The sequence below is a fragment of the Ipomoea nil genome, unplaced genomic scaffold (assembly GCF_001879475.1).
Source record: "Ipomoea nil cultivar Tokyo-kokei standard unplaced genomic scaffold, Asagao_1.1 scaffold0302, whole genome shotgun sequence".
Taxonomy (NCBI): Eukaryota; Viridiplantae; Streptophyta; class Magnoliopsida; order Solanales; family Convolvulaceae; genus Ipomoea; species Ipomoea nil.
The window spans coordinates 503,668-531,147 of record NW_017616730.1 but is presented as its reverse complement, the minus strand read 5'-3'; the positions used below and the strand labels follow the sequence as shown (position 1 = coordinate 531,147).

Genomic DNA, 27,480 nt, shown 5'->3' with positions numbered 1-27,480 from the left:
ATTATTATTATTATTATTATTATTGTTATTGTTATTGTTACAGTTATTGTTATTCTCTCTCTCTCTCTCTCACACACACATGCATATACATGTATATAAATACAAATATAAATATAAATATATAAATAAATAAATAAATAAATAAATATATATATATATATATATATATATATATATATATATATATATATATATATATATATATATATATATATATATATATATATAACATTCAATATATCATAATCATATTAATTATTATTATTATTATTATTATTATTATTATTATTATTATTATTATTATGTATAAGGGTATTTATGTCTTTAAAACCTATTCCATTTCTATTCCTTTAACCAACCAAACACTGGAATACAATTACTAAAGTCTATTCCTTCAGCCAACCAAACAACAGAATACAATTCATATTCTATTCCTTACCTATTCCATTCCATGTGGAATAACATTCCTATTCCCTCCAAATTCATTCCGTGAACCAAACGTGCTGTAAATATAATCAGAGAAAATATATCAATTAATGTGAATAAAAATTATGTTTGTGTAATACTATACATTGATAATTTGTACAATTTAATTTATTCATTGTACAGTGATGAGGCATTTTCAAACATATGATCTTTTCATTTATGTACAAATTTTGTTGCAAGATTTAAAATATAATAATATTTATTTAATTTGATTTGTTTCTTTCAACTTTTTTTATTTTTAAGGTGAAAGCTACTCCAAATTATTTTGTGACTCTTCATCCAACAAGAATATGAATGTCAAACTATAATTATTCTAAGAATACATTGTCTTTTATTTGTTTAAACCAAATCTCATTTGTTGTAGTACACATTTTAATTTTATATTCCAAATCTATACTACTTTAATAAAAATGTACGTTTTATTACATGTTGATCTACTATATATGATAAAATTGTTCTCAATGCGCAATTAATTTACTTTAATTACCTTTTAACTTTGTTATTTAAAAATTATACTAATTATTCTTATTTTAATTTTTATGATAGACATCAATTTAATCGTACAATGCGCACATTATAACTTGTTAATTGAATATAATAAAAATATATAATGTACATCCAACTAGTATAATAACCTAACATACTTTACTGGAAGCTTTCAATTTGTCATAAATTCTACGGAGTAACATGTAACATCGAAAAAATCAAAGTACAAGATAACTATTTTATTGTCACTCATCGTGGTTTGAAAGGACAAAAAATAATATGTGAAATTCTAGTAATGTATGTATATCGAATAAGCAAGTCAATATATTGTAATGACACTCCAAAACTTAGCAAAATTGAAAGAAATTGAAACGTAATGTTTAGGGCTGTTAACGAACCGAACATAAACGAACGGAGGTTGTTCGTGTTCGTTTGTTAAGGAATTTGGAGTGTTCGTGTTCGTGTTCATATTCGTTTGTTAAGGTTTTTGAAAATTCTGTTCGTGTTCGTTTGTTAAGCGTTTGTTAGTGTTCGTTAACGTTCGCGAACACGTTCACGAACGTGTTCGTTAACGTTAACGAACATGTTCGCGAACGTGTTTGTTAACGTTCGTGAACACATTCGCAAACGTGTTCGTTAACATTAACAAACACGTTCACAAACATGTTCATTAACAAGCACGTTCACGAACATATTCATTTACGTTCATGAACACTTAATAAACAAACACCTGCACATGTTCATGATCACAATTCGTTCGTGAACAATAAATAATCTACGTTCACAAACAATAATCAAACAAACAACACAACTACAAAACTAATATAATATAATATAATATATAGGTTTGTGAACATGTTCACGAACATTATTAAACGAACTTGTTCACGAACATTATTAAACAAACATAAACGAACTTGTTCACGAACATTAGTAAACGAACACAAACAAGCTTGTTCACGATCTCTTAGCAAACGAGCTTAAAACTGTTCAAGCTCTGTTCGTTTATTAACCGAGCTCTAAATTTTGTTTGTTAATGTTCGTTTACCTTAACAAACGAACATAAACAAACGCTTACCGAACACGAACATGAGTAGTTTGCCGAAAGCTCTGTTCGCTAACACCCCTAGTAATGTTGCCTCAAAAAATGTAATAACTAATAAGGAAACAATTTGAGATTTTTGAAAATAAAATATATTGATTTACAAAAAAAAACATAGTAAATTAATTAAACTATTTTTCACCAATAAACCTATTTATAATGAAATTCCTAAGAATAAAAAGAGGTTTGATGGTTAGTGATTGCCCTAACAGCTAGTCACGCGCAAGCGTAAACGGGAATGATACTTAAAGGCAATTTGGTGGAAGCTTTCGAGTTGATTTTGCTCAATTTTCTTGAAAAGTCAACATTGAAGGTGCACCTACAACATTGTTGTCCTTTTTCTTATTTCCTTAATCATTAGCAAACTACTATGAACGTGGAATGTATTTTAAGATTTAATACATTAAGTTGTATAACTTATATGATGGAATTAAGATGTAAAAAATTCATATATGGAATTTCTACAAAGGTTCAAACTTGAAATTTTGTGATTATCAAATTAATTATCTGATTAACTTGATTGAATTTGTTTATAAGATGTTATCTCCTAAACTAGTTCAAGTAATGCTTATTATTTGAACTATGTTTATCACTCATGTTTATTCCTATTGTTGCGCTATTAAAGTTAGGTATTTATAAATAAAATCTCGATTTAAACTAGTTATCTAACCATTACTTGCGTCATTTATTATATCTAATTTCTCAATAGTGCTAAGGTCATTTGAGCCAAAACTCCCAATTAATAAGGTTAATACAACACAAAACAATTGTCAATGTTACTCTCGTGGTCAATTTGCTTGGTAATACTAAATTTTATGTTTGACTTTTAATGGAGCTTTCTATAAACTTTATTGGTCTGAGTCAACCAATTAAGAGTAACTTATTTTAATTTACCTCCTTAGTATCATTTATTGACTAAGATCACAATATACATTTCACGCAAAACATAAATTTGAATTGCAGGTTCATACTTTCTGGAAATCAATAGATAAATAGATGATTATAATAAATAAAAAACTAAGCCCAAGTAAACTACAATTAGTATTATGAAAGTTACATAGCCCAAATGCTGAGTAGGCCCAATTCCCAAACTGGCCAATTCGGTTAGGATGGGTCGTTATATCGTGGATTGCGGTGCACGTGCACCGCTATTAAAACGATGTCGTTTCTTTATTTAAAGAAATGACGCGTCGTTAGTGTTAATAGAATGCACGTTTTTTATATGTTAATTACCAACTAACACTATAGTGTATTTAAACTGACACTGCCTCACGTTTATTTTATATTATCAAATGAAACTGCAGTTATATCAAAATGATACTGTAGTTGTGGTGAAATGAAATTCCAGTATATATATAAAATGAAACTGAATAATATTTCACATATTTGAGTGTATTGTACAATAAAGCTGTAATTATATCAAAATGATAATATAGTTGTGTTTTAATAAAATTACAGTGTATATAAAATAAAATTAAGAGTAAATACCAGCGGAGGTCCTCTGACTTTGGTGGCACTGCCACATTTAGTCCTCAACTTTTAAATCAACCACTCTTAGTCTTCTTACTTTTTGTTTCTAACCAACTATGGTCCTTCCGTTAAACTTGACCATCTAATGCCGTTTTCTCAAGGATAATTCAGTCCTTTCATAATTAATTTATTAGTTATTATGTTTGCCGAGTCATACCAAGATATCCCGACGTCGTTTTGGCACAACCTTCGTATCAGCTTTTGTACGCCATTTTGATTCACGAGCTGGTTTTATACACGTTCATAGCTGGGAAACCATTGTTTGACTATTCTGATGAGGAAATTAAACATAATAATTAATAAATTAATTATGAAATGACTGAATTATCTTTTAGAAAACGGCATTAGACGGTCAAGTTTAACGAAAGGACCATAGATGGCTATAAACAAAAAGTAAGAGGACTAAAAGTGGTTAATTTAAAAGTTGAGGACTAAAAGTGGCAATGCCACCAAAGTCGGAGGACCTCTGCCGGTATTTACTCTAAAATTAAATAACATTTTCACATATTTGAGTCTATAAATATTGAATGAAACTGTAGTTATATCGAAATGAAACTATAGTTTATACAAAATGAAACTGAATAACATAGTTACTTTTTGCGAAAGAGTGCGGAACAACGAAAAAACGGGTGCCGTTTCTTTTTATTAAACAAAACGACGTCGTTTTGATGCACGATGCATAATCGATTATGCACTGTGGAGTACGATATAATTTGCGGTTAGGATTCAATAGGTATGCCATGGATCTCGATCAAAATACACCATTTATATATTGAATATTTATAATTTGTTTTTTTTTTAAATAATAATATAATAATTATAATAATGATTTAATTTAATTATACAAATTTACAATTAGACTGTTTACACAGTTTGTCCTAAACCCTGCAGTGCAGCCCTCGCCAAATCGTCTTCTTCGCAGCCTCCACCGAAACTGGTGCGGAGCGCCAGAAACTATCGGACGCCGGACGCTGCGAGGTGAGTTTTCTTCCTTATTCTTTAACTTTACTGTCGTGTTAGGGCGGTGGCGGAGGGTAGCGGTTGTGGTGGAGTATTGCGGGCCTGTGGCCTCCTGCTACAGCTGCCGCGGAGGGCTACAGCCTCCTACAAGAAAAGGCCATAATATTGGGTTGTCATTCATTCAAAGTTTAGAACCATTCATTAATGGAGACCATATCAGATACGTTTCAAAGTCAAACCTCACACAGTTGTTTGTCCTCTACAGACTACCCATTCTACAAGCTCATGATATTTTTTGAATTATTTAGAGCCTAGAGATTTGGTATATAATTTTTTTTTTTATTTAAATATTGCTGCAGCTTCGGCCTCTCCCCAATTGCCAATTCTTGACATGAGCCTAGTGAATTAGTAATGTTATAAACTTATATTAGGCGCCGTTTGGTTCACGGAATGTTAGATTACCTTAGGAATGTTAGATTGCTGGGAATGTTAGATTACTAGGAATGTTAGATTCCTGTGTTTGGTTAAAATTGAGGTATGTAATATAATTATGTTTGGTTTAGGGTTATCTTATCTTTTATATATATATATATATATATATATATATATATATATATATATATATATATATAAGCTAACATAAAATATATATCTTTAAATAATTAGAATTAAAATGACAAAATTCATAAATATGCAAGGTTATCCTACATTACCTAACAAAATGAAGGGAATCACATTCCCTTCAAAATCCTATGTGGAGGGAATGTTGCATTTCCTGGGAATGTTATATTCCCTCAGAGAAAATGAACCAAACATAGGAATGTAAGCTCGGGAATGTCACATTCCCTTGGTTATATAATATAACCTGAACCAAACGCCCCCTTAAATGTTATATTGTTATCGGCTTATTGCAGGGTAGTGCAGTTAGATAGTGCAATGTTTATCATGATTAATTTATACGTAATACTAAATGTGAATATGTGATAGTGAATCAAATTATGTGTGCTAGAAAACTAGGAATTATGAAATGTTTGGAAACAGAACCGAATTACAATGTCAAACTGAACGGTTTCATTTGTTCAAAACCGAAAAAATCGAAATTGAAAAAAACCTTGATAATACTTGATATAGGCACACTCTGATGAAGATAATACTGTCCAGATTTTGCTTCAAGTCCTCGAAAATTGCATGTTTAAGAAAAGTTTTAAAGTATTTTATATTTTGCTGATTGATTTAGCGTTGATTGTGGTTTGCTCTAACAATGTGCTGCTAGGGCTTGAAGGTGTCTTGCTAACTTGAGAAGAGATGGCTCGTTTTCAAAATGTAAGTAGTTGAAGTTATTTCCCCCCTACTTCAGTTAGTAGCTATTGGGGTGGATTTTAGATGTCTAGATTCACATGTCAATGTCTTAATGTAAAATTTTCAGAAAAAAAGGAAGCTTGCTGTGAAACCAATCGGTAAGAAGCAACCAAATGTTAATCAGATAACTGGGGACAAGATTCCCCAGAGCATGGTGTTTTCGAGGGGGAAGTTGCCTGGTTCTCTTAGAACATTGCGAAAAGATTTGAGAGAATTGATGCGTCCTTATACTGCTCTCAATCTCAAGGTAAGCATTTTCATTCTAAACATTCAATAGGATTTACGCTGAATATGCATATTCTCAGTTTTCTGTCGGACTGAGGAGGATTTCATGCAAAATGACTTTAAAAGACAACAGAGATGAATCGGGTGATATTTTGATTTTCGACCTTAAAAGGAAAAGATTAAAAAGGAGAGATGGCTTCAAAATGGGAGTGTTGAGCATGTAACCATTAATGTGCAATCTCACTATCAGCTTAGGCTTTTAGTTGAGATGGAGCACATTTCAATTTGGTATCAGAGTCAGACTAAAGGTCATGGGTTCGAATCTGTTCTGCATGTACTCACTTGACATTTTTCGCTTTTCTGCTTTGTCTTGCAGGAAACGAAGCGCAATAAGCTCAAGGAGTTCTTGAATTTTGCAGGGCCGATGGGTGTTACACATTTTCTCATTTTATCAAAAACCAACGCTTCTCCATACTTACGGGTTGCTCGTGCCCCTCAGGGCCCAACCCTTACATTTAAAATACTCGAGTATGCACTGGCTGCTGACATTGCAAAATCTCAATTGCACCCAAGGCGTCCTCCAAATCTTTTTAAAAACTCCCCCTTGGTAATCTTTTACACTTACAACTCCACTTATTGTCATATGGATATAGATATGACTGCTTTTTCTGATGCCGAATTTATTCCTAGTCTATATTAGAAACCCTGTACTGTATTGTTTGCTTGCTTTGCTAAGATCTGCGAGTTAAATATTGCAGATTGTGCTTTCTGGTTTCGGGACTGGGGAACAACATCTAAAGCTCACGACTATTATGTTTCAGAATATCTTCCCTGCCATCGATATAAACACTGTGGGTGAAACTCATCAGATATAATACACACACACACACAGCATATAGAATGTCTCTTTTGTTGCTCCTTAGTAATCATTAGCCATCTTGCAGGTCAAGCTTTCTTCTTGCCAAAGGATTGTTTTACTTAACTATGACAAGGAGAAGAAAGTTATTGACTTTCGGCATTACTCAATCAGGCTACAGCCTGTTGGTGTTTCACGCAGGATACGGAAATTTGTACAAAGCCATCAAGTGCCTGATCTAAGTAGTCTTCAAGATATGAGCGACTTTATTACAAAGTATGGCTGTTTCTCTTTTCTAAACTCTTATTTTAAATCTTGTTTAACATGGTCAATGAGAGAACGGGAGGTGTGGGTTCAACTTTTAGTTAAGCTAATCTTGGTTCCTTGCAAAAACCAAAAAACATTATAGAGTTAGAGAATACCATGTAGTAGAAAGTATAACAGGAAGATACTAAGCAATGGACTTTTGTAACATCTCCTTAATGGATAAAGAAGAAAGATCAAGTGTGGTTTTCAAAAGAAAAAGAAAGATCAAGTGTGCTATAGTCTTGTCGTATTCAATTGATTTGTTTTCTGTCATTCTTGTTTTGGTTATTAGGGCTGGTTATGGATCAGAAAGCGAAGCAGATGATGAGGCAGCAACTGTAAATTTAGCAACTGATCTCGGTAGACTAAATAAAGCCTCGACAAAAAGTGCTGTCAAACTTCAAGAAATTGGGCCTAGAATGACTCTCCAACTAGTCAAGGTTGAGGAGGGATTATGTTCGGGTGGAGTCATTTTTAGTGAATTCGGTATGTTTTTTTTATACAGTTATTTATTTCTTTTGGCAAGCATCGACTAATTCTAGAAAATATTACTACTTTTCTTTAAACAACTAGAGCCTTTGCAAGGCACATAGGAATATAAGAGTTTTTCCTGATTGTGGAGCAATGCAGCCCTCATAATATTTATAGCTACCATTTTTGCAACTTTCAGGAAATAGTGGTGCCGAAAAACAGCAAGGAAGTGAAACTGAAAACCAGCAAGAAAGCGACGAGGATTTGGAAGAAGAAGCAGAAGAAGATGAAGAGGAAGAGGAAGAGGAGGAAGAAGAAATTGAGGAAGATTAGACAATAACCTGTTTGCGAATTGAATAGCAATGCCTTTGAATGTTTCAATTAGATGCTCTAACTCAAGTATGCTCAGAGCTCCAATGGCTTCCATTTGTTGGCATGTTGATCTTTTTATAGTGTTACTTTTTGTCCTCCAAGCTTAATCAACACTAGCAAATTTTGGCCTGTCTGTAACTTTTTGCATTATATTGCTTATTGGTTAATACATGATTAAGAAAGAAAATGGTGTAGAAACTTATTATTATTATTATTATTTTTGCAAGATAGCATAATCCCTAAATTATCTACTATTTTCATTCTATAGTTTTTATTTTCCAGTCATTTTTTGTTGGAGTGTATATCTGATTGGATACTTCTGCGCACGAGAAGTCCAATTCTAAGTTAAAACATTTTTTTTTTTTTTACATATAACGTCTAATTTTTACATACAAATATACAATATTCGGTGTCTAAATATAAATAAGACAAACAAAAAGTTATAGACGGGACGGCAAGTTATTCTGTAGACTCAGATTCAACTTGCAAGGTGGATCTAAGTTTAAAGATACACAATTTACCTTTTAAAAATATATAATTTGTTTTTTTTTTTTTTTTTGGTACAAAAGAATTTGCAATTTGTGATGTATTATATTTATAAATTCTCAAAACTTAAAAACTCAATTTATATTTTAGATATTTACAATTTCAATACTAAAAATAGACGGAATACAATTTAGGATCAGGGTCCACATTGTAAGGTGAAACAACTGAGATGGGACAGACTGGGCCATTAATTTGGGCTTCAATGTGGGCTTATGGATACTACCCGGATCGATCAAATCCATTAGGACCATTCACCATCTCCCTCACTCTGCTCGGACGGCATTGTTGCTCTTGCTGCGATCACACTTTCTTCGGCGAAGAGTTTCAGAAGAAGAGAATGGCGTCGGGATGGGGAATTACTGGGAACAAAGGCCGCTGCTACGATTTCTGGATGGATTTCAGTGAATGTATGTCCGGTTGCCGGGAGCCCAAGGACTGCGCTCTTCTCCGAGAAGACTATCTCGAGTGTCTCCACCACTCCAAAGAGGTCCTTCCTCTCTACTCACTTTATGCTCTTAATTCTTTCTTTCCGCTCCATCTCTATCCAAATTTAGATTCGAGCTTTTGATCTCATATGGAGGAGCTATTGTTTTTGTTAAGGATGTTCATATCAAGCTGGTCCCAAATCAGTCCAGGTGATGTAGGGTTTTGAGATAAAAATTAGAGCTTTTCAGTATTAGGATATATTCAATCAGTAATAGATAGCATTGCCCTTTATGTCTTTCTTAGATCGATGATCTTCTTAGCCGAGAAATCAATGCTTAGACAATTTGTGCCTGGTAGATTATGCCATTGTCCCTGCAGTGTTTTTCATTGGTAGTCGAGTAGGTAACATGGTATTCTTGCAAATGTGAAGGACCCTACCCTCCATTTTTTGTGAACATCGATTTGAGGCTAAGGTGAACGTGAACCCTTTGCGTATTTTATCTGCGCTATAAGATGAACTTTTAGGCACCACCTATAACCAGTGAAGGACCTGTAGTTGTGCCAATAGTTATCTTGTTTTTCGTCATGGAAGGAAAACAAGAAAAAAGAAAAGAAAAACATGGCTTGAAAAGCAAAAGGTTCCTTCATAAAAAGGTGAAGCATTCCTTTTCTTGGTGATGATCCCCATCATCTGTGGTGGTAAAATATGGTGATGTTTTTCTTTTTGGGATGGGTTTATAGAATGTGAAAAAGGGATAAGAGAGACAAAGAGACAATGATAAAAATGCAAAACAAACAATTGAAACAAAAGAAAGAAAGAAAATGAGAGGCTTGTAAACGGCATACGCATAAAAATCACCAAAATGGCAAATGCCATTAAGATTGTTGAAAGTATATATGTCATGAATGTGATTTCAGGTCCTCAAATGTGGCTATTATTCTTCAGGTTCCTCTATATTTCTTTATTTGTCCCTTGTTATGTATGTGCAGTGTTCCATGTGAGGACAATTTATAAAACTGTCTAGGAGGATGATTTATTCATTTACATACAATAAAAAGATAGAATTGTTTGACCAGTTTGATGTTCTCAAGTTTCATGCTCTATTGGATCTTTAGCCTGAATAACACTTTATTTTTGGAGTCAGGGAGGAGGGGGGTTGGGAGATTTCAGTAGCATCTTGGAAACAGGAAAGTTTCCAGAGGAATGGAAAGCATAATAATAATATTATTGGTTACTAAATAGATGTCAACCAGGGAAGGTTAATTTGTTTCATTGTCTCTCTCTGCTTCAACTTTAGTTTCAATTAATTCTCCCATAGCCCATAGGTAGGTGTAAGCAAAATTTTAGAATGGAAGCCTTTTTTGCTTTCATGCTTCACAACCAGCAAGCCTTTCCATTTTTATAAATTTGAATGGTTGCATGAATATGAAATGCATGCCTGTTTATTTTAACCCACACACCATTAATATTGGCATATTGCATGGAATTAACATGAAAAGGTTATATTGTTGCATCAACAAAGATTTCTATTGTTTGCAGTATCAACGTAGGAATCGGATATACAAGGAAGAGCAGCGTCAACTAAGAGCAGCTGGGCAGAAGGACAAGGCAGGTGAAAATGGTGGTGGAACTCATCATTGATTGACATTTTTCCTTTATTGTTATGGTTTTAACCATTTGAAGCAGGTTGAATTGGATGCTTCTGAATCCTCTGAGAATAAAGAATTAAATGAATTGTACTTTTTGTGACATGGAATGTTGACAGCATCTGTTATTGGTTGCTTGCCAAGTTAGACTCCTAAATGCCAAGTAATCACCATAATCTATCATTCGGTGTACGTTTATAATACACGAATACAAGTGTTTACACTGCAGTTTGTTTTATGATCAAATCAACATTGCTGTTCCTCCCATTTTGTGTGGAAGATAGTATTAAACAGCCGCCACAGGTGAAAATGGTGGTGGAACTCATCACAGCATTAAACAGGTGACAGAACATATCAAAAATATTATTACTAAGATCTTTACATTGCAGAATGAAATTGTGGAATTACTTGGGATTGGGAAGTAGCATCAGTTTCATTTGAAGATCGCTTATCAAGCCAAGAAATAATGTCTGAAAACACAAGTTCAACGTTGTCATCAGGCTCACCGGATGTCAGACCATGCCACATTCCAGGATACAATTTGATTGTCTTGTCTTTACTACTGGCTTGTTTGTACAATGCCTTGCTCACTTCTGGATCTGTTACTGTATCTTCTTCACCATGCAGCACGAAGAATGGAAGTGTAATCTGTCAAACACAAGTAAGTATCTCCTGCATCAACTCTATTGAGCTAGCTAGCTATGTTGAGAACGGGAAACATGAAAATGCTAACCCTTAGGAGTTTTTGTGCATCATAGAATTTGAGCAATAATATAATAAATGCTTACCTTCCACAAACTTTCCTCGAGGTTCATGCTAGTTCTTAGCATTTCTAGAGCGGTTTTCAGTCTGGGTTTATTCTGGTAGATCAACTTGTTTCCCCGTATCTACGTTCAACAATATTTGTTAAGAGAATATCAATGTATAAATGTAACCGTCCTTGTGATTTCTCGGGTTTTAACATTTTACTCACCTCCTCACGTTTCGCGGGGTCTTTGAAGGCTGAATCTATGATGTCTTTTGAGGGAACAATTTTCCACTTTGGTATCACATCTTCAACTTTAGTCAGCAAGCTTATAACCATGGGATGTGGCTTCACCTTCTCAGATATCTGATAGATATAATTCCTTATTTATCTATATATTACGTCCAATAATAACATACATGATTCTTCTATATGGATGTTACCTTGCACATAGGAGCAACAAGAATCGCACCATGCCAGAAAGAAGGATCCATTTTGTGTGTTAACAGAGCCACTGCCCCTCCCATAGATTCTCCATACAAAAACCTTCTCTTCTCTCTGTACTCCTCCTGTGCTGGAATCCAAAATGACACAGTTTAGGCAGCAGATGAAGCAAATGGTAAATGTAGCTTAAACGAGCGTGTTTAATTCAATATATAGCTTAAACAAACACGTTTAATTCAATAAGATGAGCAAAAATGGTGAAAAGCTATTGTTATGGAAGATGACAGGCAGCTTACCACAAACCGATTTGAAGAAGAGACTGCAATCCTTCACAATGTTGTCAAAGCTTTTGATGTAACAGCGAGCACCCATTGACCGCCCGTGCCCTTCATAATCGATTCCAAACACAGCATAGCCATGGGTAGATAGCTTGATCCCAACATCTAGTTACAACAAATGCAGAGTATATTAAGATATCATGATCGATCATACAGTTTGTTGAACTTAGAACCATCAAGATAATCTCATATAAATTTATCACTCTCGAATCTCTGTTGCAGTGTAAAATTTTGTCATTTGTGCATACTCAAGTTCATAAGATCCAAATGTTATAAGGTCTGTTGATTGAACGAACCATGTCATGTGCTTGAACATAATTTACCTATATAAGTATTTATGTTTTCTATTTCAAGCAGAAAAGCATGAATAATGTATTGCATAAAGCAACAATAAAAGACTATGTCTTAGCATAAACTGCAAAATTTTAAACAATATCTTTAAAAGCTTAAAAGGGAAGGAAGGGTTTGCCAACACCAATTATTGCGCCACTAAATATTCTAGCAGTTTGCAACTTCGGATAATTGCATGTGCACTACAAAAGGGTGAGAAATGGGAAACACGGCAACCCAACTAAGTTGGTCAGGTAGTTGGCTCGGTAACCAACTAACCACAAAGTTTCAAGTTTGACTCCTCGAAGGGGTCTATTGGCCGTCTTGGTTTGAGCCAGCCAACTAGGGACATAAGACGAGCTTCACTCAAAGCACACATTTGGTTGTGGGCTTTCCCGTAAATCAAAGAAAGGGGAACAAAAATAATAATAATATAAAACTGCGAGTTCAACTGGTATGTTGTGAAGTTACTTAAAGTTGAGGATAAGGGTATAAAACTGCGAGTTCAACTGGTATGTTGTGAAGTTACTTAAAGTTGAGGATAAGGGAGCAAGAGATTAGGATATTGCCCTGCACTTCCCAGCTAAGGCCATTGACCATTCTGGGTCCTTGGTTAACAACCTACCAAAAATTGATAGAACATTCTACCAAATAGTAAGATTGGGATATCCATTCTTGAATTAATGCTGGAAAAGGAAGAATCTTTTGAGGGACCAAACCAAAAGAAACAACCTCAACAAGGTTCATTATATTGTCTGAAAACAAGAGGATTCACTTTGCTCAATTGTTTGGTTTTCTAGAATTGCAGTGGCATAATTAGAATAGTTTGGGAAGGGCAAAAAGAGTGAAAGAAACACCCAGCATTGATGACAGCCTCCAAAAGAATATTAGAAAACAAAAAAAAAAAAAAAAAAAAGTGAAAACAAGTAAGATTGGAGGGAACAAACATTTATTACCTTTCATGAAATCACTGCATTCCATGCCATACCCTGAAACCTCCTTAATCAATCTTTATTGAAAACCAGAAAAAAAAAAAATCATAAAACAAAACAAAGAGAGAGATAGATAGATAGAGAGAGAGAGAGAACCATGGCAAAGGAAAACAAGGGCCTTTGGAGAAGAAAAGGGCAGCCATCTGCAAGTAAAAAGCTGCACCCCTCTTGAATTCCTTATGTATCCCTGACAATAATTTTAACCATTCAACATAATTCCCAGACGTGGATATAATAACATGTAACCATGATCAAACGTGCAAGCTAAGGGCTATATATATATATGATGATGGGAAGACGACAAACCTCTTGATATTCAAGAGCCATCTTTTACCAAGAAGAAAAGAATCAAAAGTTTGCTAAGATCTGTGTATAATGCTTGTTATAAGAAGACGGTGTGAAGAAGAGATTTGGAGAAGTTGATAATATTATGATTCATGGCGTGCAAAGGTGGAGTGAAATGGGGAAGCTCGGTTTTGGACTTTTGGTTCGTAGCGAATTCAGATAATAATGACAAGTGACGTATGGGCATAGCCCATCCCTCCTTCCACAACTTTTTTCTTTTTGGATAATGATAAAAATAGAATCTTTTTTTTTTGAGTATCATTAGTTTAGTACATGAAGTCTTATTCAAATATAGGGTGAGGTTCAATTATTATAATTTGGAGCTGAATTTTAAAGCTAAATTAATCTTCACTCAGAAGCATGTGAGAGGATGTAAATCCCGGTGACTCAATGGTTCAATAGACAGAGCGCACAAAGAATCTGCCCTTGGACATAATTCCCACACTGCCGCCAAGGTTAAAATTTGGTCTCTTCTCCCAAATGCTGCCAACTAAACCATTGAGCTAAACCCGTGGAAGTGTAGGTCATATTTGGTAACATAGTTAACTTATCAGTCAATTTTTGACTTAATTATTTGACTTGGTTAAACAATCAATATGAGTGTTTAATTAATCAGCTTTGGTAACAACTTAATATTCCAAAATGCTAAAATTCAAAAAACTGTTCAAAGTAGTTTTTTCGATAAGCTTTTATGAGAAAGTCACTTTGCATATTAGAATGTCATTAATGCAATATTCTTTGTTAAAAAGACTATTTTTCTATCTCTCTTATGCAGATGTAAGCATTGATTCTACAATGCAGCAATAGTTTTACTCCTAGAAGCTAGAAAAGACTCTAGTTGAGGTTCAAACTATGAACTATAAGTGAAAAGATAACAAAACCAAATAATCACAATGAAAATGTGAATGTATAACTTCTGTGGCAGAAGATGAATCAAGCTGGAAGTCAGTCCCTTTAAGCCTACTGGTTCACTTCTTCCCCAAATGCTTTCTAGATTGATCTAGAGCCGTCGTTAACGCCATATAAGAGACATACAAGACCTGTTATTCCCGCAACCTGCTTCCATTGTCGAGTACCACCAATCACTGTGCCTGCTACGACGCTTGCTGTCAAAACATTAACCTGCAAACAAAACAGAAGCGCATAAACTTCAGCCTTAGAGGAAAAACTGTGGCAGCATAATACTTGTCAAGGATCAAATCGTCGTGCAGATTTGCAACACATGAAATCATGGTAACGAATGACTAAGGCTTGTGCAGAAGAAAACATGAAAGCGAGTATTCGTTAATATCATACTGTAATTAGTCAGGTGAATTGAAACATAAAAACCAAGTAAAAAGTAGCAAAGAGACCTAAAAATGTCAAAGTGAAAGTGAAAATGAACAAACCAAATCAGCTTTCCTCCTGTATCTTTGGACACCACAATGAGTGAATGAGAAAACTGCAGCAAAGAGTCCTGAAGACAAGAACCCAAAGTGCATAAGATAAAAACATTAAAAACAATAATGAGAAAAAGTTATGAAAACGTGGATATGGAAGTCGGGGTAGGCTAACTCGTTTAGCCATTGTGAGCACTTAGTGCTCCAAACTCGAGAATTCATTAGTTTTTATACAAAAGATTATTATTTTCTCATTCCTCTCAAGGTGTCAGGAAGGCTAAGTTCATAACCATTAGACTCGTTTAGCCACCAAACTCGAGAATTCCTTAGTTTTTATACAAAAGATTATTTCTTTCTCATTCCTCTCAAGGTCAGAATACTAGTGTCATCAAGAAGGCAAAGAAGGCTAGCTGCTAGCAGAATCCTTTCATATGCAACCAGCCAGAAGTTCATATCTTTTGAAGAGAGAAGTTCATTACTATCCTACTGGAACTAAGAAATTTCTCAATTCAACAAAGTTATAATTATAAACTCAGACGCTCAAAGAATCAAACTTTTTCCACTAAAATATACAGAACAATGAATTCAGAACTCAAAAACATGCAGAGTCAGTTCCAACACAGAAAACAAGATTAATTTTTTTTTTTCTTACCCCATTGAAAGCCCAACCGGCCGATTGATCTAGCCTGTATTTGAAGAAAAATGAAAATGGGAGCACATTTTGAACAATCAGAAACACAGAAGACAGTATAGCATTCAAAGAAGTGTTTGAGAAATACTTGAGAAGAAAATGAAGAACTTACGATGAACGGCGCACGAGCAAGACCAGTGAGACCTGTGGAAGTTTAGACAATGAATCTGAATGAATGACAAACAAAAACTAAGTAACTAAATCAGAAGTAAATAATTTAAGGTGCTCGATGATCAGAAATGGCGACAACCTTGTTTGTCGGCGTCGAGAGGGCCGGTCAAACCGCCCCAGATCAAGCCAGCCTGCGATAGATAAGTTCACTGTTTGAATGCAGTGTGTTTCGATAAATACATACGGAGATATAGAAAGAGAAATTGAGAGAAGAAAAACATACTGTACCGATACGGAGAACGGAATCAACGGCGATCGAAGAGCAAGGGAACTCGCCGGAGATGTCTGCTTCCATCGTAGTTCAATTTCCCTGCGACGGCGTGAGGGCGGCCGTTTAGTTGTTTGTGAGGCCCGGCCCATTTAATCTAATCCTATTGGGCTATAAGGTGGGCTCTCTGTTTCGTTTTGTTCGTATATTTGGACAAAATGGGCCGGGAGCGACGCGGCGGGAGAGTTAGTTGATTGCCGGCACCACTTCCCGCGGCGGCGCCACCGGAAATGCAAGTATTAAGCGGTGGCAGGGCGATATCGGTAACGCATCCCACTCTCAATCTCTGCTATCCAACGCTTGAATCTTTCGTCTGGAACACTCTCATTCGTGCCCATGCCCAACCAACAAATCCCTCCGTCACGCCGCTCTCCATCTTCCTCCGCATGCGCTCCCATGGCGTCCAACCCGATTCCCACACCTTCCCTTTCCTCCTCCAATCCTTTACCTCACCCGGATACTTCCACACAGGGCGCTCCATTCACTCACTCATTATCCACCTCGGATTATCGGACAACCTGTTTGTACAGACATCCCTTGTCAATATGTACTCCTGTTGCGGCCACTTAGGTTTTGCCCAACAGGCGTTCGACGAAATTCCCCAACCGGACTTGCCATCTTGGAATTCGATGCTCAATGCAAATGTGAAAGCCGGCATGGTTGTCTCCGCGCGCAAGGTGTTCGATAGGATGCCAAAGAGAAATGCTGTATCTTGGAGTTGCATGATGGAAGGGTATGTCAAAACGGGTCAGTATAAAAATGCATTGATGTTGTTCCGTAAGATGCAAACGCTGGATGAGGTTAGACCTAATGAGTTCACCATGTCCGTTTTGCTCTCTGCTTGTGGAAAGCTGGGTGCCCTGGAGCATGGAAAGTGGGCTCATCTTTACATTGAAAAATGTGGGATGAGGATTGGTGATGTGTTGGGGACTTCTTTGATTGACATGTATGCAAAATGTGGGAGCATTGAGAGGGCAAGATTGGCGTTTGAAAATCTGGGTCCAACTAAAGATGTGAAAACTTGGACTGCCATGATCTCTGGCTTGGCTATGCATGGCCACAAGGAGGAATGCCTTAGTTTATTTTCAAAGATGATTGGCTCTGGCATAAGCCCTAATGGAGTTACATTCATCAGTGTTCTTTGCACTTGTGTGCATGCTGGGCTTGTGAGCCAAGGGAAGCTAATCTTTGAGATGATGCAGAAAGAATTCGGCATTGCACCTTCAGTTCAGCACTATGGTTGTATGGTTGATCTTTATGCAAGGACCGGTCTGATTGATGAAGCATGGGAGCTTGTGAAATCAATGCCTATCCAGTCAGATGTTCTTGTTTGGGGAGCTCTTCTTAGTGGAGCTAGGACGTGTGGAGATATCGAAACATGTGAGGCCGCACTCAACAAGATACTAGAATTGGAACCCACAAATAGTGGAGCTCATGTTCTTCTGTCAAATGTATATGCAAAGATGGGCAGGTGGAAGGACGCGAGGCGTGTGAGAGGCCTTATGGAGGCAAAGGGGATAAAGAAAGTTCCCGGGTGCAGTTTGGTAGAAGTGGATGGCATTGTGCACGAGTTTTACGTAGGAGACACGTCACCTCGCCAAGACACAAAACAAATATACATGATGCTCGACGAAATTGTGAGCAGGATAAGAACGGAGGGCTATGTTAGCAATACAAAAGAGGTGTTGCTTGATCTTGATCTAGACGAGGAGGGAAAGGAGTTGGTTCTTTCGCGCCATAGTGAGAAACTGGCAATTGCATTTGCCATCATGAAGACTAGCCCGGGTGTTCCAATACGCATAGTTAAGAACATCAGGATATGCAGTGATTGCCATGCTGCCATAAAGATGATCTCTAGGGTGTATGCCAGAGAGATTACTGTTAGAGACTGCAACAGGTTTCACCATTTTGTGGGTGGCAATTGCAGTTGTAATGAATTCTGGTAAACAGAAATGTGCATCGGTCCTGGAATTTAGCCCAATGACGACTGGTAAAGTTTCACTAAATTTAAGCTAATCTTTTTTGCCAAGCACATTGTGGTCAGATGGCGCCCGGGTTGGACTCCCAGGCCATATGAAAGAGAAATTGAATGCACTGTGTTTTGATAAATACATTCGGAGATATAGAAAGAGAAATTGACTGAGAAAAAACATATTGTACCGATACGGAGAATGAAATCAACGGCGATTGAAGAGCAAGAATAATTGTTATATCCTAGCAAGGTGCGACCGTAGCACTGTTTCAAAATAGTCTATTTCGCCCATTACACTTTTTGAAATTATGCCGTCTGTTCCCCTCGTGTTTCCAGAACACTTAATCAGAATTACGTTCATAATTTGTTCATAATTTGGCCAATTTTGAGAAATCAAACTAGTGAAGGCAATTCCAATGAAGTATTCTGGGAACATGAGTGAAACATGCACGGGATGATTTCAAATAGTCTAATAGTAGACCATTTTGAAACAACGCTACGGTTGCACTTGCTAGGAATAATACCAATAATAATAATTACCAATGAATCATTTATAGTAAGGTCTGAGCATGCATCAAACCGCAGCACTGTTTCAAAAATAAAATAAAAGAAGATCGAAGAAGATATAGCAACTTGTACGTGTTTGTGGTGGAGCCTGAGAGTTTGATGCATTTGTTGTGTTTGGGCAGTGTATTTATGCTAAGAGAGTATGGCATGCTTTGCATGTGTTGCCGGTGGAGGATTGGTTAGCTCATGCGGAATTAATGGCAACATGCTATTTGGGTTCTTCAGTGGTATTCCATCGGTGCTTTGGGTTCTCTGTACGAACTTGTCAAGCCAAGCATCATTTGGTTATTATATTGGTTATATTTATGATGATTGTTATTCTTTGTTTAGTGTTTTGGGTTCTTCTCATATTAATTTTATTTGTCGGTCTGTGAACGAGTTGCACATGTTCTTACCGCGAAAATGGTGTAAACTCAACTGTTTTTCGAGCTTGGTAAACTCAACTCAATTTATTGGTGGTTTTCAAAAAAAAAAAAAATTAAAATTATTAGCATCTTGAAAGCAAGTGAACCTAAACATGAAGGTTAAAGATATTTATATTGAAAGTTAATACAAGTACATAGTCTATAGCATGAGAATAATATGTAATCATATGCTTAAAGGAGTTAAAGCTCATGAAACTCGGTTACTAATATATAAGTTAATTTGAGAAACATTTTCTAACAAAGTAAAACTTTATGAAACATCAGACTATGAATGTTATCATCTGTCATTTTCTTGAAAAAAAAAAAAAGTGTTAGGAAATCTTAAAATTACTAGCAAATTAAATATGAATATAGTTTTGGTATAAACAACATACAACATACACAGACACATTTATTACAAATGTAAGTAGCTCACATTTTGTAGGCTCAATAAAACCTGAATAGTCAGCTAACCAAACAACTTCTACACTTTTCACAATTATTAGGTTTTTTTTTTTTTTTTTTTTTTTTTTTTGAAAGCACCACAATTATTAGTTAAATAATTAAAAGAGTTAATTCCAGCCAGAGTAAATACCCAAAATCGTCCATCGACTATAGCTAAATTCACAAATTGGTTCTCAACTTTCAATTTCAGCCAATTAAGTCCTTAACTTTGTAATTTTGACACAATTTGGTCCTCCATCTATTTGATCGTTTGTTGACCGTGATCGACGATCTCTAGAAGAACCTTCAGCTCTCGTCGAAGCACGTGGAGGCTTCCAGGATGACGTTGCATTGGTTCGAAAACATGTCGTCTTCTTCGTTCTGATACAAACTCAACTACATTGAATCCAAATGGAGGATGAAGAAAGGCGAACGGATTTGGGAAATTGCTTTCGGCAGTGGATTCAAATGTAACAGTGAGGTCTGGAAATGCAACCGGAACCTTAAAAATCTGACGATGGACCATGAAATTACATATATATCCTCAAAAATCGCAGTCAACAAACGGTCCAATAGATAGAGGACCAAATTGTGTTAAAATTACAAAGTTAAGGACTTAATTTGTTGAAATTGAAAGTCGAGGACCAATTTGTGAATTTAGCTATAATCGAGGGACTATTTTATGTATTTACTCTTCCAGCAATGGTCATCCGACTATTGCAATTTTCTAAAATTAGTCATCGTTTTTTAATTTGGACAAAAAAGACACTTGACTTTTATAAATTTGTTCCAGCATTGGTCCTTCCGTGAACATTCAGTTAGTTAGGCATTAGTGTAATGGTAATTTCATTAGCTTGCTCTCTTCTTCCTTTTCTCACCTATTTGGCGGCAGCGGCGGTTAATGGTCAATCTGTTGCGGCCTCGTCTAACTGTTCAAGGCCATAGCGACGGAGACTGCCGCGAAGAACGACAGTGCGAGCGTCTACAATTTGGCCAATAGAGTTGGGGAGCTCCAAATATCCTATCAGGCGTGTACGAGCCCTACTCCTTTCATCGCCGGTTGACCGCCCGAGCCATACCCGACCCTAGAAATTGTGGCACGGGCTCTCCTCATTTCTCTCGTTGTTTTGTTCAGCTGGTACGACGTCGTTTGGTGTCTACGGCTCTCGTCGAGTAACAATCAGGCGACACCTTTCTCTTCTTCCCACCGTCGCCGCCGTAGAATGGCAGAGGTAATCGCAACGGCAACCAACGAATCGTGAAGCTTCCGATGCGAAGAGCCACTCCCGTCGGAACCTCCAGAATAGCCTTCCCAATGCTCGCATGGGTCTCCACGATGATCTTCTTCTGAACGGGTAAGGAATTTGTAATGATTACTTGTATTCATCAAATCATCACCATGGTCCTCCCTCTTCCGTCTCGCTCTCTCTGTAATTAAGTGGGGTGGTGAGTTATACGGGTTGGCCCACGGGTTACACATGCCAACTCGAATAACCCGTCTAAAAAATTAGAAAGATATTTTCTGTAATTATGTCAAATTGAACATTTTTCTGTTGACTTTATTTTTCTTGATACACAAACACAAGAAAATTCATAAAATGATTTATGAAAGTCTTTTTTTGAATTTCAAACGAACCCTTAAATAAATCCGGGTGTGGGGTGGTGGGTTATACGGGTTGGCCCACGGGTTACACATGCCAACTCGAATAAACCGCCACCCCCACGGATTAGACAGGTTAGACAAAATGGGTCATGTTAGAGAAACTTTCAACTCAATCCATTTAAAAAAAGAGCCAAACATGTCAACTCGTGAAGCGATTTTAACATCTCTATATGCAATCTAGCCTCAAAACTCAAACTTTAACATTATTATTGATTCATTGCTCTCACTCATGCAATTAGAAATTCAGAACTACCACAAATTCAAACTCCCCAGAGGCCCAGAATCCCTCTAGGTATCATGACAAAAAGTATTTTACTTTGGAAAATACTTTAAAATTTGAGGAGAAATTTGACATTAATTTACACTTACGTAGTTAGGTGAGATAATTGAAAAAACAATTATTATATTTGAAGTCAAATAAGTGCATTGGTCTATTCTTTATAACGATTGCAAGAAATATCTTCCACACGTTCAGTATTGTGGCACATCCATCGTGTATCACGTTGCTGTATTATTGCTGTTCACATAAATAAAATTGGTTACATATTGCCAATATTGGACTTTAGGAAACATAAGGAGTAATGAAGTATCCGTAAATTAAAATCCACTTTGGATTTCAATCCACAAACAATAATTGTTTGCACGCGTCACCCATCTTCTTTTACGGGCAATTTAGTTTAAAAAATTAGAATCGTAAATTAAAATCCACTTTGGATTTCAATCCACAAACAATAATTGTTTGCACGCGTCACCCATCTTCTTTTACGGGCAATTTAGTTTAAAAAATTAGAATTATACTCCAATTCAATTCTCAACTAATTTGAACGCAAACAAATTCTTTTAGAATAAGAGAAAATGGTCAAATAAACCCCTAAACATTACTCTAAAAGTTAATTAAACTTTTAAACTTTAAAAAAGGTCAATTAAACCCTCAAACATGTCAAATTGGGTCAATAAAATCCAAAAACCGGTAAATGACCTATTATTATAGGTTATTTCAATTCCGGCGACAAATTCCGGCCGTCCGGTCGTCTTCTCAGACGCCCAAGTGGCCGGAATTTGTCACCGGTGGCCGAAATTTATCGTCGATGGCCGGAATTTGTCGCCGGAATTGAAATGACCTATAATAACAGGTCATTTACCGATTTGTGGGTTTAATTGACTCAATTTGACATGTTTGAGGGTTTAATTAACAATTTTTAAAGTTTATGGGCCTAGTTGACCTTTGAGGTAAAGTTTAAGGGTCTATTTGACCCTTTTCTCTTAGAATAATAATATTACTTATTCTCGCACGAGCTTAGCTCAATGATTCAGTGAATAGTATTTGAAAGAAGATATCAAGGTTCGAACTTCGATGACGGTAATATGAAGATTATGTAATTATGTTTAAAGTTGGCAGATTCCTTGTGTACAGTAGTATTTGACTCTGTCTACTGAACCATTGAATCACCATGATTTACATCCTCCAAAATATTCTGTGTGGTGTGGAGGACCCTTGGGATTAAGGATTCAACCTTTTGCGAGAAGAATAATACTACTTATCCCATTATAATTCTATTGAAATCTAAACTCCAATACTATAATTATAGTTGTATACTTTTATTTTTATGAAATTTGTTGGATGTGAGGTTATGAAGGTTAACATTACATGGTTAAATAAATTGAGAGTTATTCAATATGTTATAGTGTGTCTATTCAAAATAACCAAATAACAACTGCATTGCATTATAATTTTAACATAAATTTATTTATTATTTAATAATAATAATACTTATTATTCCCTTCCAATTTCACTGAAATCCAAACTCGTATAATTATACTCTTGCAAAATAGGAATTAAATCCCACTATTCCTCTTCCATAAAATTACAAAATTTTCACTAAATTCGCTCTCTGTAACCAACCCAGTATTTGTATTAAAAATTAAGTTATGAGTTCTACTATATGTACTTTTAAATTTGATAATTTTATTATGTGAGTCTTATAAAAAGTGTGCACATCAAGAATTCAATAATTTATAAGATGGAATAGAAGTTGTGAGTAAAAAGTGAAAGTACCGGTAGGATTTTCCTTTTTAAGTTATCGCCGTACGATCAAAAGGTCTGCCAGAAGGCTGGAATCCACATCAGTGGATATTATGAAGTTATTGTCAGATAAATTATCTTGGGTGGGGTTAATAACAAATGTGGGATGGGGTTATTTGTGAAAATATTTATTCTGCAAATACAAAGATAATGTCAAGAAAAAAAAAAAAAAAAAAAAAAAAACAACACTAGCTGTGCGCAAAAACAACACTGGCTGTGCACGTTTGTGCACAACTAATAGCTACACGGGCGCGTGCAGCGTCACTGACGCGTCAGAATTTTATTAATTTTTGTTTTGTTATTTTTTTTTCTCTCACCACCCACCCACGTTCTTTTTCCTAATTACTTTTACATTATCTTCCAAATCTCCCCAACTAACATGGATGCTCTGACATCATATGCGATGTCCGATTCGGTACATTTGTTCTATACTACTCTCTTGAATCTCTTCCATTAAAAAGTCTGCTGGAATTGCTTTTTATTTTCCATTTCTAGCTCTTCGGTTCCTCGCTCTCTTATATTCTTGGACTTATGAATGAGCATTAACTAGACTACTGGAGGTAATTTTCTTCTGTTTCTTTTTTTCTTTTTCTTTTCGTATCTGGTCTTGGCGTCTGATCTATATTGCAGATTTTATCACTTTATCAGCTTGGAAAGTTTGCAATTTTACATAATTCATTGTGAAAAAGTGAAAGAACTTGAAATGTAGAAAATCCAAAATCAGAACCTATGAACTTTGATGGCAATTTCTTCTTAATATTTAATCCATTAATTTAGTAGTGTAAAAGTGTTCTATTACTGCCCTTTCTGAAACTGAGGTTTAATCTCGCAGAATAAGTCAAGTAAAGTATCATCAATAAGCAAAGCAAGTATAAATGTTTAATCTTTTTATGGACTGAGTTTAAGAGCATGGACATCGCTTATGGAATGAGTAGTCAATTAGTCATTTAGATCTTGTATTTTCAAAGTTTGGGTAGCTTTTGCTATTGTACTACTGTTGGATTCAAAGATTATGACACTAAATGATAAGATGGATATGACAGGATTACTGCTTTCTTTGTAGGAACCATTGCTTCATCTGGCTTAATCTGTGAAGTTCAAACAAAGTTCAGATGGGCTCGAGAATGTTAAACGACCACGGGGCTGAGAATGTAAAGAATGTTTCGAATATATTGCAGCATGAAATTTGTGAAGCCTATTTGCTCTTTAAGGGTGAAACTGCACTTGGGGATGGTATCCGGGCATTCCTGTATTTTATGGGTATTTTCTATTGTTTCATTGGCTTGTCAGCTATTACCTCTCGGTTTTTCCGCTCCATGGAAAATGTTGTCAAGCATACGCGAACAGTGGTCGAAATAGATCCTTGTACAAAAACCAAAACTGTCAAGAAGGAAAAGGTGTGGAATTACACAATTGCTGATATCACTCTGCTGGCATTTGGGACGAGTTTTCCACAAATATCATTAGCTACTATTGATGCAATACGAAATATTGGAAGCTTATATGCTGGAGGTGTTCCCTAATTTTCTCTCTTCAATTACAAAAAAGTTAGAATGTATTTAAATAAAGTACAAACAAAATATACTTTTCCACTTCTATTTCATGCCCAATTTAATTTGTTTTAGGTTTATTGCTTTTGCATCATTGATATCTGTATTTTTGTTTTCATATCTATTACAGGTTTGGGTCCAGGAACGCTTGTTGGCTCTGCAGCTTTTGATCTGTTTCCTATACATGCAGTTTGTGTTGTGGTACCTAAAGCTGGTGAGTTGAAAAAGATATCAGATCTTGGGGTCTGGCTTGTGGAGCTTTTTTGGTCTTTCTGGGCTTACATTTGGCTCTACATCATTTTAGAGGTAAAAAAAAAAAAAAAAAAAAAAAAAATACAAGCTTTTGCTTGAAAAGAATATGTGTTGCATTTTATAATCTATTTTTAAATGTTCCTTGGAATTGACTTTGTAGGTATGGACTCCAAACGTTGTCACCTTGTGGGAGTCTTTGTTGACAGTGCTCCAATTTGGGTTATTGCTGATACATGCCTATGCTCAAGACAAGCGTTGGCCATATTTGTCCCTTCCTTTGTATGCTTTGGTTATATAACCCGTCTTTTTATTTAACTGTTCCGATTTTGTTGCCAAATATTTTTTTCACCATACCCAATTTCAATTCACGTGTATCAGGGAAAGATCTGAGAGGCCGGAGGAGTGGGTGCCTGTAGAGACTGCTTCTTATGGAGAGGTTCCTGGTGATTGCTCAGGAACACTCAATGTTGGGGTGGAAGACAGGAGGGAAATTGTTGATATTTTCTCCATCCATTCTGGCGATGGGACAGGTAACACCAATTGAAGTTAAATGTGATAATGAGCGACAAGTATTTTGAAGTGAGTGCATAGGGAATATAGAAGACAATAATAATGAATATATAGTGACGCATCTAGTCACTTCTAGTTTAGTATCGAGTTGGAGGTTGAATACACATTGGTAGAATCTTGGATTTGGATAGCAGATAGATGAGTTATTACCTTTTCTGTATAGTAAGTTTTCTGTTGAAGTTATTTCTACAGGTCGTGTTTATCAAAACTTGCCTGATACAGATGTTGCTGAATCCTCTGCTGGGCACGACTGTGATGAGAAAATTGTTGAGGAATCTGATATCCTCTCAATTTGGAAACAGCAATTTTTCGATGCTTTAGTGGTACTGTTCTTTCCTCCCTCTTCTTCTTCTTCTTTTTACATTGGCTATTTGGTTGAAACTTTACTCAACCAGAAGACCATATATTTTTTCTCAGTTCTTGATGATTTGCATTTTTGTTTAGAAATTTTTAAGTTCTAGTCCATTTTCACAATTTATTTTTGTTAATTTCTTTGTTTCGTATGTTTCATTTGGTGCATATTTCCTTCAATACGGAACAGTTGGAACATGCAGAATCCAGAAAACTGGATAACACATTTGTTCGGCTTGGACGTATTTCCTGGCAGTTACTTCTAGTACCATGGCGGCTTCTATTTGCGTTTGTGCCTCCCTATCAGATTGTCCATGGGTGGCTTGCCTTCATCGGCTCTTTGATCTTCATTAGTGGGATAGCTTATGTTGTTACACAACTCACCGACCTAATAAGCTGTGTTACAGGTTTTCTTTTTTTATTTCGAGTGTGCAAACTTGTGTTCATTATAAACGCTACTCTGCCAGATGTACCAATGGACGACCTATGTTCCCTGCAGGAATAAACCCTTATGTCATTGCATTCACAGCATTGGCGGCCGGAACTTCTTGGCCTGATCTAGTTGCAAGCAAGATTGCTGCAGAGCGGCAGTTGACTGCTGATTCAGCTATCGCTAACATCACATGCAGGTTACTTTTGATTTTTCTCACAAACTAAATTCGGTTTGATTGAAAAAAAAATCCACAATATATTACCCAATGATAGGTTACTTGACAAGAAACTCAACTTATATGTATGCTTTAAATCTTTGGATTTGCAGCAATTCGGTGAATATCTATGTAGGCATTGGCGTTCCGTGGCTGATTGACACTCTCTACAACTACTTTGCATTCAACGAGCCCCTGAGAATACAGAACGCCAAGGGACTAAGCTTCTCTTTACTCGTTTTCTTTGCTACTTCGGTTGGGTGTATTGGCGTTTTGGTGTTTAGGAGAGTAACTTTGGGTGCTGAACTTGGTGGCCCCAGAATTTGGGCCTGGGTAACCTCTGTGTTCTTTATGCTGCTGTGGCTTACATTTGTTACATTATCTTCACTCAGAGTTTCTGGCATAATATAAAACTCTCTATCTTCACATTTTTGTTGGTTAATTTAGTTACTTCTCGAGGGAACGATTCTTACTCACACTATTACGTTTGTAAGGTTTTAAT

The 27,480-nt window shown here is 35.9% G+C and overlaps 5 protein-coding genes across 7 annotated transcripts; 3 read left to right on the top strand and 2 right to left on the bottom strand.

Annotated features, from left to right (window-relative positions):
* The first annotated feature begins 4,481 nt into the window (after positions 1–4,481).
* LOC109158253 (peter Pan-like protein) lies at positions 4,482–8,347 on the top strand. The gene is made up of 8 exons (XM_019306155.1): positions 4,482–4,582; positions 5,838–5,887; positions 5,991–6,170; positions 6,525–6,755; positions 6,907–6,999; positions 7,093–7,280; positions 7,603–7,796; positions 7,981–8,347. The coding sequence occupies exons 2-8, from the start codon at positions 5,870–5,872 to the stop codon at positions 8,112–8,114; spliced, it is 1,038 nt and encodes a 345-aa protein (XP_019161700.1). The 5' UTR covers positions 4,482–4,582; positions 5,838–5,869; the 3' UTR covers positions 8,115–8,347.
* A 547-nt stretch (positions 8,348–8,894) lies between these two features.
* On the top strand, positions 8,895–10,955 carry LOC109164038 (NADH dehydrogenase [ubiquinone] iron-sulfur protein 5-B-like). Its single transcript, XM_019312791.1, has 2 exons — positions 8,895–9,186; positions 10,666–10,955. Exons 1-2 carry the CDS (start codon positions 8,902–8,904, stop codon positions 10,765–10,767), a joined length of 387 nt encoding a protein of 128 aa, XP_019168336.1. The 5' UTR covers positions 8,895–8,901; the 3' UTR covers positions 10,768–10,955.
* A 116-nt stretch (positions 10,956–11,071) lies between these two features.
* Positions 11,072–14,170, bottom strand: LOC109164018 (caffeoylshikimate esterase). 3 transcript variants are annotated; one of them, XM_019312770.1, is made up of 8 exons: positions 13,928–14,160; positions 13,718–13,808; positions 13,586–13,618; positions 12,258–12,404; positions 11,961–12,091; positions 11,746–11,883; positions 11,561–11,659; positions 11,106–11,420 (listed from the first exon to the last, which is right to left on the bottom strand). In XM_019312770.1, the coding sequence occupies exons 1-8, from the start codon at positions 13,946–13,948 to the stop codon at positions 11,151–11,153; spliced, it is 930 nt and encodes a 309-aa protein (XP_019168315.1). In that variant the 5' UTR covers positions 13,949–14,160; the 3' UTR covers positions 11,106–11,150. The 3 variants fall into 3 exon arrangements, with proteins under 3 accessions (XP_019168328.1, XP_019168315.1, XP_019168322.1); XM_019312777.1 differs by having other exon boundaries at positions 13,586–13,599; XM_019312783.1 differs by lacking the exon at positions 11,561–11,659 and having other exon boundaries at positions 11,072–11,420; positions 13,928–14,170.
* Positions 14,171–14,678: 508 nt separating this feature from the next.
* On the bottom strand, positions 14,679–16,536 carry LOC109160215 (outer envelope pore protein 16-4, chloroplastic). Its single transcript, XM_019308454.1, has 6 exons — positions 16,431–16,536; positions 16,287–16,338; positions 16,149–16,180; positions 15,998–16,031; positions 15,355–15,422; positions 14,679–15,088 (listed from the first exon to the last, which is right to left on the bottom strand). Exons 1-6 carry the CDS (start codon positions 16,500–16,502, stop codon positions 14,957–14,959), a joined length of 390 nt encoding a protein of 129 aa, XP_019163999.1. The 5' UTR covers positions 16,503–16,536; the 3' UTR covers positions 14,679–14,956.
* Positions 16,537–16,640: 104 nt separating this feature from the next.
* On the top strand, positions 16,641–27,459 carry LOC109158657 (pentatricopeptide repeat-containing protein At3g62890-like). Its single transcript, XM_019306552.1, has 9 exons — positions 16,641–18,420; positions 24,705–25,120; positions 25,289–25,464; positions 25,571–25,689; positions 25,789–25,940; positions 26,173–26,303; positions 26,522–26,738; positions 26,831–26,960; positions 27,092–27,459. The coding sequence occupies exons 1-9, from the start codon at positions 16,706–16,708 to the stop codon at positions 27,387–27,389; spliced, it is 3,354 nt and encodes a 1,117-aa protein (XP_019162097.1). The 5' UTR covers positions 16,641–16,705; the 3' UTR covers positions 27,390–27,459.
* Positions 27,460–27,480: the final 21 nt, after the last annotated feature.